The sequence below is a fragment of the Rattus norvegicus genome, chromosome 14 (genome assembly GCF_021556685.1).
Source record: "Rattus norvegicus strain SHRSP/BbbUtx chromosome 14, alternate assembly SHRSP_T2T, whole genome shotgun sequence".
Taxonomy (NCBI): domain Eukaryota; kingdom Metazoa; phylum Chordata; class Mammalia; order Rodentia; family Muridae; genus Rattus; species Rattus norvegicus.
This window is the reverse complement of record NC_141547.1, coordinates 8,843,634-8,864,261: the sequence shown is the minus strand read 5'-3', so window position 1 is coordinate 8,864,261 and position 20,628 is coordinate 8,843,634. Positions and strand designations below refer to the sequence as shown.

At 48.3% G+C, this 20,628-nt stretch overlaps 1 protein-coding gene and 1 long non-coding RNA gene across 4 annotated transcripts in view; both read right to left on the bottom strand.

The window, feature by feature from the left end:
• Window positions 1-1,246, bottom strand: part of Hpse (heparanase) — a 40,453-nt gene extending 39,207 nt beyond the window's left edge. The window contains 1 exon segment of the mRNA NM_022605.1: window positions 976-1,246. Coding sequence (NP_072127.1) covers window positions 976-1,181 — 206 coding nt within the window. The 5' untranslated portion in view covers window positions 1,182-1,246.
• Window positions 1,247-10,211: 8,965 nt separating this feature from the next.
• On the bottom strand, window positions 10,212-16,969 carry LOC108352710 (uncharacterized). 3 transcript variants are annotated; one of them, XR_015637269.1, is made up of 4 exons: window positions 15,746-16,969; window positions 12,455-12,601; window positions 12,242-12,336; window positions 10,212-10,786 (listed from the first exon to the last, which is right to left on the bottom strand). It is a non-coding gene; the product is annotated as an uncharacterized LOC108352710 (long non-coding RNA). The 3 variants fall into 3 exon arrangements; XR_015637271.1 differs by lacking the exon at window positions 15,746-16,969 and adding an exon at window positions 14,034-14,287; XR_015637270.1 differs by lacking the exon at window positions 15,746-16,969 and adding an exon at window positions 13,873-14,027.
• Window positions 16,970-20,628: the final 3,659 nt, after the last annotated feature.

Below are 20,628 nucleotides of genomic sequence, written 5' to 3'. Positions count from 1 at the left end.
AGGTGACAAGTTCAAGGCTAGCCTGTACTGATGGTTACCCAATGTCAAAACAGCAAACAGAGGGGTCATCTTTGGAGGCTCCCAGATTTAGATGGCCTATGACTGTGCCCCGAGCCTTTCATCTTGGGGATAGTGTGCACTCATGGGGCAGGAGCCATAGATGTGGTTGGTTCCTGCAGCTGACGAGGCAGCTGGCAGTCTGCACCCTCATCTTGGAGAGACATGCTTTTAAAGAGTTTTTTTATTAGCATATATTAATTATACATAATAATGGGGTTTCATCACGATATTTTCTAAGGTGTATTCAATGTATTTTGATCATATTCTCCCCCATCCTTCCCACTGACCCCTATCACCTTCCCAATTAGACTCAGTCTCTCTCCTCTCTCCAGGTCTCTCTCTCCTCCCTCCACTCCCATTCAATTCAGTCTGGCCTCAAACTTGCTATGCTTCCCCAGTGCTGGATTGCAAGTGTGTACCCACACCCTGGATTACAGGGCCCTGGGGATTGGAACCCAGGTCTTCCTGCTTAGGAGCGAGACACACAGTCAGTCTATTAACTGAATGTATCATGCCCAGCTCAGTAACATTTACATGCTTAAACGGTGGGAGGATGAACAATGGTTCTTCTTCGTTGAGGTTATTTCTACATGACTTTTCTTCCTTCTTTTAAATCAAAACTTCCTAACAGAGTTTAAAGGACATTGGCTTACTGGTCCTACACTGAAGCAAAATTCAAAGGTTCCAGACGGAGTGCTGGGGCTCGTGACAGCCTTGTTTTCGTTTTTTTTTTTCCCCTCCAAATCTCCTCTTAATAACTGAGCCTGGCTGGTGCCCAGGCAACACGCGCTGAGTAAATGAATCAGGAAAAAGCTTTTGAGGGTGAGGGCTCCAGAGAGCAAACACAAAGTTGTTTGAGCAAAGAGAATGGCTGGCCCTCGAGACAAGGGAACAGGACCTGGGGGCTGCACTTACCCCAGGAAGGTGAGGAACCGAGGGTCGGTGGCCAGGCTGGCGTCGATGGTGATGGACAGGAACGAGGGACTCACGCTTTGGAATAGCCTCTTGGTGTAAAACTCCAAGTCCACCACGTCCTTGGTCGGCGCGGTCCCCGCCGGAGTGCCTTGGGTCAGGGCACGGAGCCGCCCCCAGAGCCACAGCAGCAGCAGCGGCCGCAGCATCCTACCTGGCTGGACCGCCAGCGGCCGTGAGAGCTGGGGCAGCCGGCGCGCTGGCTCAACCTCCCAGCACCCGGTCCTGCTTTGCCTCCGGCGCCAGGGCTCCGTACCCTCCCACAGCGCTCCATCCCTCCCACCCCTCCCCTGCGTCCCTCCCTAGCGCCCTCTTCTCCCCGCCCTCCCCTCCGCGCTCTCTCTCATTTCCGTGCTGGCTTCCCCCTCCGCGGCGGTCACGTCCACTTTTGAAATCATCCACACCCATTCGAAGGGTGCGGAGGTGGCCAGAATCCAAGATCCTCGGAGGCCTGGGGAGGGAACGCCCCGGAGCCACGCTGGAAAGGGACCAGCTTCCTGGTGTCCTGCACACCCTGTCACCTTTTCTAGGTCCTGTCTACTTGGCGTCAGGACTAGACCCTGAATTAAAAGCCCCGGTTGAGGGTTCACCCAGCCCCTACCCCGACTCCCTTCTGCCTTAAGACACTGGTCACTTGAGCCTGCCAAAAGCTGACTGAGCTAAGACGTCCTCTGCCCGGAATCTGCTTCTCAGGTATCCCTTTGTCGCTTGAAAAACCTGAGTCGAGCATTGGCTAAAATGCAGCTAGAAATCGGTCCTCGCAAAAACAAAAGTCTGTTTTTCCAAACAACTTATGAAAACAGTACTTGGGAGATCCTAAGAGTTATTAGATGCTTCGAGGCGAGGTCGATCGCTAAAACCCAGCAAGAAGCCCCCAAGCAACAACCCCGGAATCCGGAGCCGCCCCTCCCCCAATCCCATGCATTTATCTTATGCGGTTGCCTCAACTTTTCTTTAGTTTTCCCTTGACATTTACACTGGTGTATAATTACGGCAAACAACAAGTGCGGAAGCTTGCGTGTGTGTGTGTGTGTGCGTGCATGTGTGTGTGCGTACACGTGTGTGTGTGCGTATGCATGTGTGCACGTGTGTGCGTGTGTGTGCGCGCGCGTGTGCGTGTGCATGTGCATGTGCCTGTGTGTGTGCTTTATCCTTGCTATTTCTCATTTCCACAGCATACTTACCAATTGCTAATTTTCTTCTTTGCATGAGCACGCACGCACGCACGCACGCACACACCTGTTCAAGCACCAGTGCTACGTGAACACAGGTGTACAAGGCCAAGCAGATGGCAGCCTGTCTCCTTCTGCCTTGCAGACTCCTTGAAGAAGCTTTCCTGAGCTTCCAGGCACTGTGAGGCATCACCACACGTTTTACGCTGCACACACATCTCACAGTGTGCTCTGTGTTAGAACTGACCGAGTGTGCCAGCACTTGGGATGTTGCTCAGTGCTCATCTCTGGCCTTATAAAGTTCTCAGAAGCAAAGAGGGGGGGATTGTGGTACCCACGAAGTGCTCCTGCGTGGTACTGTGCCTGGCCTGTAGTAGGTAATCCATTCGTAATTGCCGAGTAAGCTGATGACTCCCTTAGGTTTTTCTGTTTAGATTGCACTGACCATAAAGCAATGAATAATAATGGATTTTTTATGGAATGTGTATCTAGTTTGTACCCATCTGTCTGTTCGTAGGTGGTTTAAAAATTACATACATAGTTGATGCTTTGACCTGCGTTGAGCTGGTATGCCAGAGCCACGAGATTCAGGAGAAACGTCATGGTAACAGAAAACTGCTACACCAGATAAAACAGATATACCAGAGTGAATAATCCGGCAGAAGGGGAAGCAGAAGACGGGGCCTTTTCCCGTCTGTGTTGTGACATGAATTTCACCTGTCACCTCCCTCCTGATGTCATGGGGTGAAGCCATACCAGTTCCTAGGGAGAATTTGGGTGTTTTGGAAAGGAAGTCGACTGCACACTTTCCATGTTTCCACACCCGTGACCTACTGCGAGATGGGCGAGTTGCTACTGTAGGGCCGGGACACAGACAGGAAGCAGAGGCCGTGCTGACTCAAGATGAATTCTTGGGCAGATCTAAGTTCTGGCTCCACATTCTTAAGTTGCTTTGTCCTATTGTGTCAGAGATGATATAGACACAGAGCAAGGAGAGAGATATGGCCGTATTCAGAGAAATCGTCACCTCAGACACGTTAGAGTAGGACATGCGGAAGGGTTGTGGCCTGGATTTTGATAAAGTCCCTTGCTTGCCTTCAGTAGGATTTGAAGTCTTGGAGCAGTTGTTAATCATTTTTGTTTGTTTGTTTAGTTGGTTTTTCAAGATACGGATTCTCTGTGCAACCCTGGCTGTCCTAGAACTGACTCTGTAAGGCCTGGTCAGGCACATGCCACCACCTGGCAATTAATTACCTTTGCTTTTGAGACATACATAGTTTTGCTGTGCTATCCTGGTTGGCCTGAAGCTCAGTACCTGATGAGGTTGGCCTGGGGTTCACAGATCTGCCTGCTTCTGCCTCCTGAGTGCCGGACCCAGGGCTTGCTCTGCTCTGCTCGGCCTTAGACCAAGTTTTTTGAAAAGCCTCAAGTTCATCTGACAGATGGATGTGCCCAGGCATAGTTCACAGCTCTTTTTCCCTTTTACTGATTTAGCGTACAAGACACACCAGGCTCCATGTGAAACCTGAAATATATCTTCAGGTGAAAGAATTCAATGCTATCGCCTTATTGATTCATTTGACTTTGCAGGAAACAAGGGTTTTGCTTGCCAGCCGCGGCTGACCTTGAACCTGTAGTGATGTTCCCCCTCTGTCCTGGAGTGCGGAGATCACAGAAGCGTGCCGATCGAGCGTGTCAGACAGGTGAGAGTACAGGGCCTGGGAGAGAGCAGCCTCACCTGATGGTGTATTTAGTCTGGGCTCTCCGCTATGTTCTAGACTTTTGGCTCACAGTAAGTTAGCTTTGGGTAGACATATGTGAAAAACCGAATGTGCAGGGTCCTGGTTTTGATTCATGGTAGCTGGAGAGAGAGCGAGAGAGCGAGAGAGCGAGAGAGCAAGAGAGCGAGAGAGCGAGAGAGCGAGAGAGCGAGAGAGAGAGAGAGGGAGCAAGAAGAAGAGGAAGAGGAAGAGGAAGAGGAAGGGAAGGAGGGAAGGATAAAAGGAATAAAGACATCTACTTTGAAGATGCCAAAAAGATCTCCTGGTTTGCTTGTTTCAGTTCTGAGTTACTTGAGGAGGAAGCCTCTGCCCTAAGTCTGTATGATGGAACTCACTTCGTCTGTGTCTCAGTTATGGTTTCCGTTGCTGTGACAAAACCACATAACCAAAAAGAGCCAGGTGGGGAGGAAAGGGTTTATTCGGCTTACACTTCACCAAAGGAATTCAGGACAGGAACTCAAGCAGGGTAAGGAACCTGGGTCAGGAGCTGATGCAAGGCCACGGAGGGTGTTACTTACTGGTTTGCTTCCCCTGGCTTGCTCAGCTTGCTTTCCTATAGAACCAGGATCACCAGCCCAAGGATGGCCCCACCCACAATGGGCTGGGCCCTTCCACCTTGATCACTACTGGAGGCATTTCCTCAACTAAATTCCTTTCTCTCTGATGACGCTGGCTTGTGTAAAGTTGACTCACGAAACCAGCCAGGACAACTGACCCCTTGTCAAATTGACATACAAACATAAGCCTTCTTTTCCTATTCATCCCCAAGACCTCACATCAAAAACATAAGTAACTTTAAAAGTCCCACCATCTTTACAAATTAAAGCACATTAAAACATCAGTCCCTTTAAAATAGCTGATCTCTTTTAAAATTCAAAGTCTATCTACTGTGGGCTCTTCTGGTAAAATACTTTCCTACTTCAAGAGGGGAAAATCAGGGCGGAGTCACAATCAAATCAAAGCAATATCAAACTCCAACAGTCCAATGTCTGGGATCTACTCATGATCTGGACAACTCCAAAGGGCTTGGGTCACGTCTCTGTCCCTGCCCTCTGTAGCACACAATGCTTGTCTTCCAGGCTCCAGCTGACTTCCCTCCACTGCTGCTGCTGTTCTCAGTGATGATCCCATGGTACGAGCATCTCCCAAACCCTGGGGTCTTCTGCTGTAGCTGGACTGCACTTTCACCAATAGCCTCTCATAGGCTCCCCTTCTGGTGCCAACCCTCAACTTCTTTGCATGACCCCTTCATTCCTGGGCCTTCAACTGCCACTGAGGCTGCACCTTCACCAATGGCCTCTCTTGGCCTCTCTCAGTGCCAAGCCTCAGCTGCTTTCTGTGACCCCTTCGTGCCTTCAAAACCAGTCCCTGTGGGTGTCTCTCACACCTTACTAAGTCTGGCTGCCAACACTAGGTACAACCATGGCTGCCTCTGGAACACAGCTTCTCTGTGCTCTCAGGAAACACTTCCCAGAGGATTTCACCTCAGTGACGCTGGTCTCTTCTTAATCTCCACTAATTTCTTATCACCAGCTGATGAGCACCAGGTATCCCAGCAAAGCAAAGGTTTCCTTTAGCAGTTCTGGTGTCTTGTTACTCACAGCTGATTCTTCAGTCCCAGCTAACCAGAACCACAGCATCTTAATTCAAAATAGCAGATGGTCCTGGGTGTGTGTGTGTATGGTTTCAAACTTCCCTTTGGGACTTCACAAGCCAGGCAAGCTCTGTGCTGCTCTCAACATTCTCATCTCCCAGGCTCCCACAGAACTTCCCACTGAGCTCTCAACACTCAAGGGTTCTTCCAGCCCAAAGTGCCAAAGTTCTTCCATAATCATGCCCCCAAACATGGTCAGGTCTGTCACAGCAATACCCCACTCCTGGTACCAACTTGCTTTTTGGTTATGGTGTTTGGACTTGACCGTAGAAACCCCTGTGACTAAGGTCTTGTACTGACTGATGTTTGCTCTGCATGTGTGCCTGGAGTGAATGCTGGAGAGTGGTCACCGAGTGGTCAGGTGGTTACATATATGTTACAAGTACTATACCGTGGTTTTAATGTGTACCGCAAAGACTTAGGATAATGTTTATTTTTTTACTTTTTAAAAATTTATTTATTTATTTTATGTATGTGAGTACATGGATGCTGTCTTCAGACACACCAGAAGAGGGCATCGGATCCCATTACAGATGGTTGTGAGCCACCATTTGGTTGCTGGGAATTGAACTCAGGACCTTTGGAAGAACAGTCAGTGCTCTTAACCACTGAGCCATCTCTCCAGCCCATGTTTACTTTTTAAACATATTTATATATTTATTATTTTGAGACAGGGTCTCTCTGTGTAGCACTGGCTGTCCTGGTACTCACTCTGTAGACCATACTGGCCTCGAAATCACAGAGATCTACCTGCCTCTGCCTCCTGAGTGTTGGGATCAAAGGTGTTCACCATTACACTTCACATGCTGTTAAACTTTTTAAATTATTTGTGTGTATGTATGTGTGTTTGTATGTAAGAGGGGGGAGAAGGAGAGAGAGAGAGAGAGAGAGAGAGAGAGAGAGAGAGAGAGAGCATGAATGTATCATTGTGCACATGTGGAGCTCAGAGGATAACCTCAGGTTAGATGGCTCAAGAGCTCCCAGGATTCTCCTTTCTCTGCCTCACACCCGGTCTTACCTGAGTTCTGGAGATCTGACCTCTGACCTCATTCTTTTTTTTTTTTTTGGTTCTTTTTTTCGGAGCTGGGGACCGAACCCAGGGCCTTGCGCTTCCTAGGTAAGCACTCTACCACTGAGCTAAATCCCCAGCCCCTATGACCTCATTCTTGAGTGCTGAGTGCTTTACCCACTGAGCACTGAGTCACTCCCAGGCCTTCTGAAGCTCACTGGTCATTCCAACATTATGAAGAGGTAGGCTCTGTAAGGGGTGGCTGTGCAGGAGTGGGGGAATGGTTCCAGTATGAGAGTCTGAGGCTGAGCCCCAGAGCTCACTTTACAAAAGCCAAAGTACAAGCCCTAGCTCTCGGGAGGCAGAGGCAGGGGGATCTCTGTGAGCTCAAGGCCAGCCTGGTCTACAGAGTGAGTTCCAGGACAGCAGGGACTACACAGAGAAAACCTGTCTCAATCAGTCAATCAATCAATCAATCAATAGGATAAAATAAAAAAAAATTGCATAGCAAGGTGGGAAGATGGCTTGTTGGCCAACTACCTTAGAGTACTTGGCAGAGTATCAGCCTGGCAACAAAGTATAAATAGAAGGTTCTTGAGGTACCGCACTGACCTATCTTCTGACCTATGCACACAACTGTGCTTGAATGCATTTGCACGCATGTGTCCATACATGCACAAACACACAGGGAAGCATTGGTGACATTATAGGAGTTTAATATGCTGGACATGGATTCTATATAAAGGGACTCCCACCCCGCCCCTGCTTGAACCATCCACTGGGAGATAACTGCAGTAAGGAGGCTTTCACCTGTCGAGGTCTGCTCAACCCCAGCCTCCGGAACAGCTTGAAATACATTTCCGTCCATTATAAATCACCGTCACGGATATTCTGTTAGAGCAGCACAAAAAGACTAAGGGTTGTCACAAGCGTGGAGTCAATTGAATATTGTAACAGACTGTCATCACTTCACGCGGTGACTAGAAAATGGGAACCACTATTGGTCAGAAACAAGAGTCATTAGCATGCTTCATCCGCAGCCAGGTGGAAGCCATTATGATGCAGATAGAGCTGGCTTCTTTTCTCCCTTAAATCGGCACATGCATTGGCTTTCTGTATCTTTAACAAATGCCTGAGATAAGTCAGCTTTTGGGATGGCGTGATGGATGAGTGGGCAAAAGCCATGTAGACCTGGAAATCTGGGTTCAGTCCCTGGGCCCGCATAAGTCAAATGTGCGTTCACTCCCGAGAGAAACCACCTCTAAGGCTAGAAACAGGCAGAACGTGGGGCACACTTTTAGAATCCCAGCACTGAGGCAGGAGGATCCGGAGTTCAAGGCCAGCCTTAGCTACCCAGTGAATCAGAACCACCTGGACACGTGAGTGACTACTATCAAAGGACAAAAAATGGGGCTGGAGAGATGGCTCATTGGTTAAAAGTACTGGCTGCTCTTCCAAAGGACCCAGGTTCAATTCTCAGCACATACATGGCCGCTCACAACTGTCTATAGCTGCAGTTCCAGGGGATCTGACACCCTCACACAGATGTGCATGCAGACAAAACATGAATGTGTATAGAATAAAGTTACATAAATTATTTATTTTTTTTAAAAGAAAACCTATGATGCAACCAGGATCAGGTAAACCAAAATGAATGACATTAATTTTAGAGGGGAGGGTGTTGGCCTTGTGGTTATTTTTCAAGGATCCTTGACTTTTAGAGCTCTCTGCTGGAGTATTTGCAGGTAAACTCTAGGATCTCGGATGACTAGAGCAGGAAACGTACATACAGTAGCTCATTTGTTAAGCAGCTCTGGGTGTGAGCGCTGCAAGAAACTGAGGTGATAGTGTGCCCTGTAATCCCAGCACCTAGGAGACGGAAGCGAGAGGATCAGAGGTTCAAAGTCATCCTCGGCTGTGTAGCAAGCCTGAGGAGGCACCGTCATCTAAGTGTTCTTTGTGTCTGGGTTCCTGCACTGTTTTCTTACTGCTGTTAGTCTCCCGTGGATTGTAGCATGCATTTGTAGTCTGTGTCTTTTTATGTCTGAGTAATATTCCCTTCTATTTAATATGCTACACTGGACCAAGCATGCCCTGGGTTCAATCCCAGCTTCTCAAACCAAAACTCAAGAAACAAAATCCCCTTGGACACTCCACACGTGTTGCCTGTTCATCCACTGACAGACATTTGTGATGTCTCCCTTTCCTAGCTCTTATGTAAAATGTTCTTATAGACATTTGTATGCAAATTTTGTATAGAAATAAACTTTTGTTTCTTTGGGGTAAATACTAAGGTGAGGAATTGGCAGGTCCCGTGATAACACCACATGTAACTTTTGGAGGGACCTTGAACAAGCTGTTTTCTGTGGTGACCATTACTAAATTCATTTCTACCAGCGGGGTGTGAAGGATCCATTTCTCCATGTTTTCTCCAACACTTGTTACTGCAGCCACTATGAAAGCTTTCTATGTTCTTAGGTTCCTTGGCTGTGATGTTGAACATGGGCATTTGCTGTGCAAGCCAAAGGGGCTGGAAGCATCACAAAGCTTTATAGCGGACTTCCCGTGACTAGGAGAGCAGTGTCGGCCAAGCACTATTTAGCCTGCAAGTGGAGGAATCATCAGGCCCTTTCTAGGGTTGTCGGCGTGGGCTGGAGTCTGGTCAGGAGTATTTCATTCAGAATTTTCTTTGTTTGTTTTTCAAACAGAGCCCAAACTAGGCATCGCTGGGTGTCCTGGAACTCACGACCAGTTTGGCTGACATAGATCCACCTGCCTCTGCCTCCCCAGTGCTGGGATAAAAGACCACCTCAGCTTGCTAGGTTATGGTTATAAAGGCTGGTTTATTCCTGGAGACATCACAGTGCAACCCTGCGTCAAGGTAGCAGTGCCGGGAAGAGAACATTTCATAGATGAGTCAAAAGACAAGGCAGGATAAGGACGAACCACACTGTTGCTTTTGAGTGGGTAACAACACGTTATGGATCAAAGCCTAGAACTTTATCCATCCCTGGTCTATGGTGGTCCCCAACTATCTCACGGGCACCCGAGACTTAAGCAGATATGAAGCACACCTACAGGAGAACAGCAAACAATTTGTTCAGACTCCTATCGGTTGTGCTTCCGTTGCCGTGATAAATCACCATGACCAACAGCAATTTATCAGAGTTCATTTTAGTTTGCGGTTCCAGAGGGCTCGAGATCCATAAGGGTGGGGGAAAGGCAGGGCCACAGGAGGCCTGGGAACAGGAAGCTGAGCGAGAAGACCCGAGCCACACACAGGAAACAGCGAGAGCAAGGCGGAAGTGGGACGGAGCTGTAGACCACTGAAGCCCAACCACAGCGATCGCTTTCTCCAGCGAGGCTACACCACTGTCACGTTTCCTCTGGAGTAAATAGGAGTTACTGATGGGCAAAGAATTGCTGTGAAACTGCCAAAACAATGTTTTCTTGTTGATGGTTTGAGACAGGGTTTCCCTACTTAACCCCTGGATTCCACTCGTCTCTGCGCCCTCAGTGCTGGGATTAAAGGCATTGCATCGATACAACCAGCGCCAAAACACTTGTTTTCAATAATTTATTTTTTTATATCCATTTTACGTCCCAATCACGACTTCCCCTTCCTCCCGGTCCTGCCCTTACAAATCTCTCCCCCATTACTCTCTCCCTGTCTCTGAGGACAAGGGGAAGCCCCCCTTGGGTTTCATCCCATCCTGGGACATCTAGTTCCAGCAGGACTAGGCACATCCTCTGCTGCTGAGGCCCAACCAGGCAGTCCAAGTAGGGAAGGGAATCCAATGGCAGGCAACAGAGTCCAAGGCAGCCCCCGTGTTCCATTTGTTTGGGGACCCACATGAAGAAGACCAAGCTGCACATTTACTACAAATGTGTCAGGGGCCTAGGTCCAGCCCCTATATCCCCTTTGGTCTGTGGTTCAGTCTCTGTGGGCCCCCACGGGCCCAAGTTAGTTGACCCTGCAGATCTTCTCTTGGTGTCCTTGATCCCTCACTCAACCCTATTCCTGGACTCTTCCACAGGACTCCCTGTGTCCAACCTACTGTTTGGCTGTGGGTCTCTGCATCTGCCTCCCTCTGCTGCCGTTTGAAGCCTCTCAGGATACAGTTATGCCGGGCTCTGTCTGCAGGCATTAGCAGAAAATCATTAATAGTGTCAGGGGTTGGCTCTCTCCCACGGGATGGGTCTCAAATTGGGGCAATCACTGGTTGGCTGACCCCTCGGTCTCTGTTCTATCTTTATCCCTGCACATCTTGTAGGCAGGACAAATTTTGAGTTGGTCCAAAACAATTTTTTAAAACATTACCATTTTGTGTTTCGTTAGTTTAAAACATTTTAGGTATTCTGGTGGCGGGCGTGTGAGCCTACCTCACTACAGTCCTAATCCCCATCTCGCTGCTGACTAATGATGGTTTCTATGCACTTATTTACCATCTGAATGGTTCCTTTATAGAATGCATGACTATTCAATTTTTTTGCTCATTGGACAGCATTTTAATGTGTGAAAGGATTATACATCCTTCAAGAGAGAAAAAAAGACCCCTAAATTCTGTGAATTCAGATGTGTAAAAAGAGACAAGAAAGTGCAAACTATATGGGCTTGGTGACTCATTCTAGGTGTCTGTCAGGGCCCTGTGAGCTGACTTAAGAATTGGGTCCCAGCGATGGGTGCTGGCACTTGCCGATGACGCTAATGTTCTAGAGGCTAAAGCAAGAGCTCCTCAAGGCCATTCTGAGCTGCCTAATGAGACCTTGTCTCCATAAACTAGACTGGGGTTATAGCTCAGCGCTAGAGGGCTAGCCTAGCCTAAATCCCTGAGTTCCATCTCCAGAACTATAAAAGAAAAAGAAATGAGGAAGAGGAAAGAGAGGTGGAGGGAAATAAAGAAAAGGAAGGCCAAGGTAGGTTCTCATAAGACTCAGGCTCTAAGAGGCCTCATGCCAGACCAATGAGTCATCAAAATGAATATCTGCAAGCAAAACGTGTGGACAAAATGGAATACTGTGGGACACGCTGTGACATACCACAGCTTCCATGAGATTTTTTTTTCCTCTGTTCTAGGGGAGTCTGCAAGAGTGGAGGGCAGGTATGAGGAGAGGGATAATGAGTGGGACTGCGGTACATGACGTGAAGTTCACACACACACACACACACACATGCACACACACACACATACACGCACACACATACACACATGCACACACATACACACACATGCACACACATACACACACATACACACATACATATACACGCACACACACACACACACACACACACACACACACACACTCCAATAAAAAGGTTTTTAAAATCTTAAAAAAAAAAGACTTAGGCTCTGGGATGTGTGCTAGGGGATCAGTGACACAGTTGACTTTCCCAGCCCCACCATGAAAAGCATTGGAGGTCATAGTTCACCATTAGAGGTCACAGTTCACCACTGCACTGCTATATAAATGATACCTTCCCAGCTGAGGGCTGGGGACGGAACTTAGTTGGTGGAATTTGCCTTGCATGCACGAGAATTCCTAGATTCCATCTCAGACCCTGCATTCAACAATTCCTGGGAGTGCACACCTGTGATCTTAGGTGGACGCACGAGGACCAGAAGTTCAAGGTCGTCCTCAGCTACTCAGTGACTTGGAAGCCGTTCAGGCCACAGGAGACAATTCCTCAAAAACAAAACAAAACAAAAACCTATGAATTTGGTATTCATCCTTACTACTATACGACTGGGTTGAGCTTTCCCCTCCAACCTCCCAGGCATCGCACGCATCAGGCGTAACTTACCTGATGGACAGGTTAGCCCTGTAAGTGAGCAGGCTCTCCTGCAACTGGGACACAGAGCTGTTCTTTTCCAGCCACATAGAGGTAGCGTAGCTCAGTAGGAAAGCACTCGCTGAGCCGGTAAAACGCTTTGGATTCACTCCTCAGCACCTACAAAGCGAAACACCCCAAACTCTAAAGGTTGTTGTAGTTAAAAGAGAGAACTACTTAGGCTGAGGCTGAGAGCGGAGCCGTTCTAGAGGCTGCTCCTGAGGACCCATTAGGGACCTCAAGACTCTCTGGGTGCTTCTTGGACCCTCAACCATCAGAGCATTAGCCTCTGGAGAAGGGAGAACATGTTTTCTCATCCTTGGGGTAAATTTCATACTCTTAGAAGACATTAAAGGTAGCGTCATTGAGGAAAACCACATCCAGACACAAACATTTCAGGCTAACGAAGCAGTAGATTTTCTAAAGGTCTGCTTATTTTTATTTTATGTGAATGAGCATTTGCCTGCAAGTCTGTCTATGCACCACATGCATGCCTCATGCCTGCAGGGACCAGAAGAGGGCATTGGACCCCCATGGGACACAGAAGTTACAAGCTACGTTGGGGTGCTGAGAATTTGGACCAGTGCTCTTAACTGTCAAGGCACCTCTCTAGCTCCTGAACTGTCCATTTTTGATATGCTTAAAATAACTTGGCCTATCAGAGTAATATCCAGATTATCTGAGCTCTTGAGCAAGTGACAGCTCATTTTTGCTTTCGTTTTCTTTTGCTTTTTTGAGACAGGGCCTCTCTGTGTAGCCCCGGCTGTCCTGGAACTCACTCTGTAGACCAGGCTGGCCTTGAACTCAGAGAGTCGCCTGCTCGTCAGCTTGAGGGCTGGGATTAAGGGTGTGCACCACCACTGCCAGGCAACAACTGGTATTTTTCAGTTGACATGTTAATGGTTTGTTAGGTTTTAAGATATCCAAGAACATGGGAACGTCGTGTTTGTTTACATAGTAATGGTGAAGCAATCAAATATGGAGAATGTATTAGTCTATCTGGAAATAGCCAAGGGGACTTACTTACTTAACTAAAAACTCTTTAAAATGTTGACATCATTTACCGTTCAATTTTATTTATTAGTGTGGTGCGTGATCTGTGTGTGAGCGTGGGCTACCACGCCACATGAGTGGAGGTCGGAGGACAACTTCCGGTACTGCATTCTCTGCCTCTTAATGGAGGCTCAAACTCGGATTGCGTAGCCAGTGCTTTTATCCACCGAGGCTCCTCACTGTGCCCCAAGTACTAACTCCTAAAGTGAAAATAACAAATGGACGACCCACGAAGACACAGAGAAGTTCTTGACACTGTAAGCTCCTCAGGGGACGGCGTTGAGTGCCGAGGAAAGCGGGTGTGACGCAGGGGCTCCAGGAGGGACCCCGCTACTCGCCTCTGGGCCTCATGCTTCTCATGGCGCGGGTCTCCGTCCTCAGCTCGGCCCTGGCTTCGGGTCGGAATATATAAGTGAATCCATGCGCACCCCTGCCCTTGCGACACCCCGGTGTCAAAGCCGATCAATGGGCTGTGATCACCTTCCTGTGACATACATACCCTTTGAAACGCACGTCCGCCAGCACCTGCTATCTCACTTCCGGCTTCCATCTTGACCCAGCCTCTGCTCTTGAATTATTTATCTGGTTATTTATTCCACCCAGATTCTTCCCGGTACTCCCTGGGTGCAAATCAGAACTTTTGAAAACAGCCTCAAGTTTCCCAGTCACTAGAGGCTCATTTACCCTCATTTACTGGCGTAAGGATCTCTTCAATGGTGCCCCAGTGGCTCGGGTAAATGGATGCCCCGCTCCAACTGCCTAATTGCATCCCGAGCACGACTTGGCCGTTGGACCACTTCCAGAGTTCTATTTTTATTTTTCTCATTATTATCCTTGTACTTACTCCGATAACTTCTCAGACTCACCAGATGGTATTTTTGGATAAGGAAGACTCTAAAGCCACGGAGCTTCAGCCTTGAGCTATTTCAGGGGGCTACATTGGGGATACAAGAGTATCTGTTTTAAATGTGAAGGCCACAATGTTCTTATATGCGGACACAGCCATCACATGGCAAAGTCTTGTGAGAAAATGGGAGGGCTGGGAGACTGCTCAGTGTACTAGCTATACTTGCACGAAAAGAGAGTTCTTTAAACTGACAAAGCCCTTGTTCCCTGAAGTATTCTTACCTTCATGCCTCAGTGCCTACCTTGTCTCGTACCTCCCAAAGCTGTATCCGCCACCCTTCCCCCACACATTTATACAGAAGTGATTCTGGGGTGGTATATTTGCTCTATGAGCTCCTGTTGCTATGCGTATGCCGGATGCTGGAGTCACTGCTGAGGAGCCCCCCACACCCCAGCATTGTATCTATAGTGGCTGAGGACCCCCTCTGCAGACATGCTCAGCAAAGGTACATCAAGCCTGGGGCATAGCAGAGAGACAACTCAGCGAGTTCCTCACAGCGTTCTGCTTCCTTGGTCCAGGCCTGGTGAGCCCTGCTGGTCGGAACTACGAGTGACTCTGGGATCACTGCAAAGCCTCTGCTTTATCCCCCGTTACACTGCTTAGCTCTCACTAATTACAACCAAAACAGCTGTGGCAATGAATGACGTAAAGGCCTTGGTAGGGGTGGCTGGAGAGATTGGTCCCTGGTTAGGAGCACTTCAAGGCTGCTTTGGCAGAGGGTCTGAGTTCAGTTCTCAGCGCCCACATTAGGGAGATCTCAACCACCTGTCTCTCTGTTTCCAGGGGATCAACGACCTCTTCTGGCCTCTTGTAACATATGGTACACACACACACACACACACACACACACACACACACACGAAAAGAAATACATATACACAGACAAAAACTCTCACACAGGACAAACTAAGAACGCATAAAATGAAGTAAAGAGGGTCTGGAGAGATGGCTCAGTGGTTAAGAGCACTGACTACTCTTCCAGAGGTCCAGAGTTCAAATCCCAGCAACCATCTCTAATGGGATCTGATGCTTTCTTCTGGTGTGTCTGAAGACTGCTACTTATATAGAATAAATAAATACATCTTTTAAAAAAATGCTACACTGCACACGCTTAGAGATAACCACTGTATTACACTGTCCTCTTGGTCATCTCAGGAACTTTGAGTTTTCAGTGGAGTTTTATCAATCCCATCATGCCCAGGAGCTCAGGCATTTGATAAGCCTATGACAGACTGTGTAATTTGGCGGTACAGGACAGGCTCTGGCATTGAAATCGTGTGTCAGCAAACAGAGAATACTGTTACCTTAAACTAAATGCTCGAGTCCAGAGTGAAGGCATCTGGGGACAGCAGCTTTGGAAGGCATGCACAGGACACAGAGGCAGAGTCTTCACAGACGAAATCAGTCTTCTTATAGAAGCACCCTTAAGACCCAGAACAAAACCCTAGAGAACTGGGGCCCCTGAAGCAGAGAGCTCACCCTCGCCAGGCACTGAAGGTGGGGACCAAGATCTCAACCTCAGGTTCTAGGGCTCTGGGAAACGATGGTTGTTTATAAGATGCCTGCTCTTATGGACTTCTACCTAAGTCTCCTCCTGTAGATTCACTGGGCCAACAATGAAAAAACACTGCCTCGAATGGAGAGCTGAAGCCAGACTGGGCTTTCAAGTGCCTACACCAAGCCCAGTCTCTCTGTCTCTCCCTGTCTGCCTCTCTGTCTCCAGCTATGGTCCCAGCACCATGCCTGCCTGACTGCCACAGTGGGCATAGAGTCACCTTCTAAAGCTGTAAGCAAGCCCCCAGGTAAATGCTTTCCTTCCTAAGTTGTCTTGGTTACGGTGACTCTTCCCTGTATCAGTGACTGAGACAGGGACACAGGCAGGGTGCTAAGGATATATTTGTAGGAGCCAAGCACAACTCATGTGTCTTAGGGAGACTCCACGTGTGTGTGTGGAGGACATCAAGTGTCCTGCCCTACCCCTTTCCACTGTATTGTCTCAGGGTGACAAGCCAGCAAGCTCCACAGAAATAACAAGTGGGTTCCGTCACATTTGGCTTTTTTCAATGGGTCCCAGGGATTTGAACTCAGGTCCTTTACGTCTGCATAGCAAATGCTCCTACCCACCGAGCCCGGCTAGGGTCTTTTTATCGAGGTAATTAGTTACTTTCAAAGTTGCTCAGGGAGCTAGAAAATAGGCTCAAAGCCAGCCTTCTGGAATGATTCCTAAGAACAAGGCAGACTCGGCCCCCTGGAGAATTGTCCCAGCTCTTGCCAGAAGGTCAGTCTCACTGGGAAGATGGCCTCTTCCTCACGCCCACTGTAGAACACAGCGACGTCGTCGAGAGAGACTCTAATAAAGCTAAGGCTTACGGATACCACTTACTCGGCAAAAGGATTGTATAACTGGCTTGGCTCTTATATAAGCGAGGCAGATGCTGTTATTGCTAACTGAGGTGCCTATAAACATATAAAGCTGACACCCGCCAGCTCTCCCAGCATCCCTCAGTCTAGCCGTGGCTCCTCCCAGCACTTCTTACCCCAACCCCCACTCCAAACCCATTCCGGGGCGGGGCTTCCGCTTCCAATCCTCCAGCCTGATCCCTATATAACTCAGCCATTTTGCCTTTTCTGTTCCCTTGACTCTTTGGACCCGGTCTCTTGGTTGGTAGCTCCTTTCTTGCCCACCCTCCCCTTCTCTTCTCCGGTTTAGTCTTCTGGCCATGTTCAGTCTGAAAGTTTCCCTCTGCCTGCTTTCTCTCTCACATCTACAATAAAACTCTTCTCCATACTTTAGGTGTGGTCGTTCTCCCCGCCCCCCTTATTCATCTTTGTGTTCAGTTATTAACTTCATTGTACAGACAAGGAAACTGAGGCAGGAGAGTAATCAGAAAGTCACACGGGAATAAAACAGTAGAAGGAAACGCATCCCCTTGGTGGAAGTGAGACCTAGCTATAAACAGCGTTGATTTTTGTTATTATTGTTTTAAGACAGGGTCTCCCCGTGTCTCCCTGGCTGGCCTCAAAGAACTCACAGAGATCCTCCTGCCTCTGCTTCCCTAGTAAATACTGGAATTAAAGGTGTGTACCATCAGGCCCAGCCTTGAAGTAGGGGGATTCGGTTTTCATGGCTGTTTTTTTTTTTTTTTTTTTTTTTTTTAAGCACGCGAGGCTCTGCTCACGGTAGCGGCCGTGTGGTTGTCCGCCCTATCCACCCACTAGCGGCAGCTGCAGAGCCCGGGTTGCCACAGCGAAAGCCAGCGGTCAGAGTCTAATCTGCGTGCCATCTGCTGCCCTAAGATAAGTTCACCACAGAACCCTATCACAGCGGTTCACCGGGTCTGGATTGTAGCTGACACACTGCCATCTGGATAACGCAGGCCCAAGCTAAGTATGCGGACGCGTACAGACCTGCGGTCTCCTCCTGAGAGTCAAGGCAGGGCGTCCGGAGCCCAAGGCGATCTCACCCACACAGGTTCGAGGGCACAGTCTATCTCAACAAACAATCAATCAATCAAACAAACAAAGAAACAAAAACAAACAAAACCAGTAATGAAGAAGAGAAAAAATCGGAGACTGAAATTAGCTTGTTGTCTGCTTTTATTGTGTGGGTAGAAGTCACATGGTTAACATAAATGTTAAAGTTTCAGCTTCATGATTTTCGGCACAACAAGAAACGCTGTCTTTGGGCTCAGGGGTTAAGAGCACTGGCTGCTCTTCCAGAGGACCTGGGTCAATTCCCAGCACCCACGTGGTGGCTCACAACAATCTGTAACTCCAGTTCCAGGGGATTCCAATGCCTTCACACAGACATACAGGCTAGGGGAACGGAAATCTATGATTATAAAATAAATAAATTAATTAATTAAAAAGAATGCTTTCCAAACAAGCGAACAACCCTAAGTGCTGATCACAAGCTCCATGGACGTCCGTTTGTCCATTTCCTTCATATTTTAGGAGCGAAATCACCGTCACCTCTTTTTCGAGGGCTCTCACAGCTCGCACAGCAAAGGGGTTAAGGATAAGTTTGGGGTGGCAGAAAAGAGATCACCACTCAACTGACCACAAACCTTTAGTCTTGATCCAGAGGCTGCAAGCGGAAGGGGGAGCCTGCAGAGACAGGAAGTCATGGGTTTTTATTCTAACCACGCAGGTGGTTGACTGTGTTTCCCCTTGGCTGGGGCTGACCTCACAGGCTGTTAGTTTTAAAAGAATCAGGGCAAAGGAAGAAAAGCAGAAGGAGATAAGCCACTTTACCTGAGAACGTAGTGGGGCCTCTGTGTGAACAAACGTCTTATTGAGTGAGTGTGTGTGGGGGGTAACAAAGAGAGGATGATAAACATATCTGAATTAACAGGTCTTATAATACCCGATAGAAAAGTCTTTACTGTTTCTTACAGAGATAGTTTATTCTGGAGGCAAATTTGAGTGGCCACAGCCTTGGAAACAGGGAGCCAGGTTACCCCGGGTTCCATGTTCTGACCTAGAGGCAGCTTCATGAAGCTTTATGGTAGGAGAGCGAAGTTGTAAATCAGGCATTTTAAAAATACACGGGTGGATACATCTGAGAGGAGCCTCAGAGAACATGGCCTGAGATACTGTCCCAGGCTCTACTTCTCTGGAAAGCTACCACACGTAGCATGGCAAAGCCAAACAGGAGACCTCAGAGTCAGGTGGAAGAGAGATCTGGGCAAAGGGTGAGAAGAGACGGAGAGAGGTGAGGTTATGAAGACTGCAGGATGTCTCAGGACCCAGAGGGGAGACCTGACTGAAAAAGGCGGCAGGAGCATCCTCACCCCTTAAAGTGATGCTGGGGATTTATAGCCTAGAACAGCTGTAAGAAAGTGCTTTGACCTGCATTGTTTCAAACAACAAGAACATGTTCTGGGGACTCAGAGACCAAAGTCCAAGGGTCAAAGAGGCCATCTTGGATTATAGACCCACCCTTCCTCCCTCTGCCTCTGCCGTTGTATGTGACATTCTTTCTGCTTGCACATACATGTATGTCATGTATGTGTGCATTCGTGTGTGTGTGTGTATGTGTGTGTGTGTGTATGTGTGTGTGTGTGTATGTGTGTGTGTGTGGTGAAAGGAGGAACCCAAGTCCTGGTGCATGCTGACCATGCATTCTACTAAGGGGAGTCACAAAACTATTTCTATCTAGGGGTCCTGATTAGGTTCATTTCCTCCAACTATTAAATAATTAAAAGGCATGGAAAATCTCAAATCTCACCCATAAAAGGCAGCAACAGGTAAATAATCATTAAAAGTGAGGTAGTACACTTGTGCACACATCTGCTTCTTCTGCGCGAGTTCGCACACACATACACACACACGGAGGGAGAGAGGGAGAGAGAAGAGGAGAGGAGAGGAGAGAGGAGGGGAGAGGGGAGGAGGGGAGGGGAGCGGAGGGGAGGGGAGGGAAGGGGAGGGGAGGGGAGGGGAGGGGAGGGAAGGGGAGGGGAGCCTCCCCATGGGAAGGGCATCTGGGAAATCCACTTCCCTGCAGGGCTTGGAACTTGAAGTGTTTTTATGGCCTTGCGTCTTAGTGTTCTGTCACTGTGAAGACACATCATGACCACGGCAACTCATATAAAAACCCCATTTAATTGGGACTAGCTTACAGTTTCAGATTAGTCCATCGTCATCATGTGGCATGTAGGCAGACATGGTGCTGGGGATGGAGCTGAGAGTTCTACATCTGGGTCAGCAGGCAGCAGGAAGAGACTGAGGCACTTGAAGTAGCTAGGACTTTTGAAACCTCAAAGCCTACCCCAGTGATACACTTCCTCCCAACAAAGGCATGCCTCCTAATCTTTTCAAATAGCGCCACTCCCTGGTGACCAAGCATTCAAATCTACGAGCCTGTGGGGGACATTCTCTTTCAAACCAGCACATCTGAGATAGGCCCCTCTCCCCTCATTTTGGATTGGTTAGCTTAGGCTCAGAAAGGGGAGCTGACTGGCCTGCCTTGAACACATATCTGACCAGCTTGGCCCAGTCCCACATGTCTTTTTTTTTTTTTTTTTTTTGGTTCTTTTTTTCGGAGCTGGGGACCGAACCCAGGGCCTTGCGCTTCCTAGGTAAGCGCTCTACCACTGAGCTAAATCCCCAGCCCCCCCCACATGTCTTTTATGTGAGTGCGCGCATGTGTGTGTGTGTGTGTATGTGTGTGTGTGTGCATGCATAC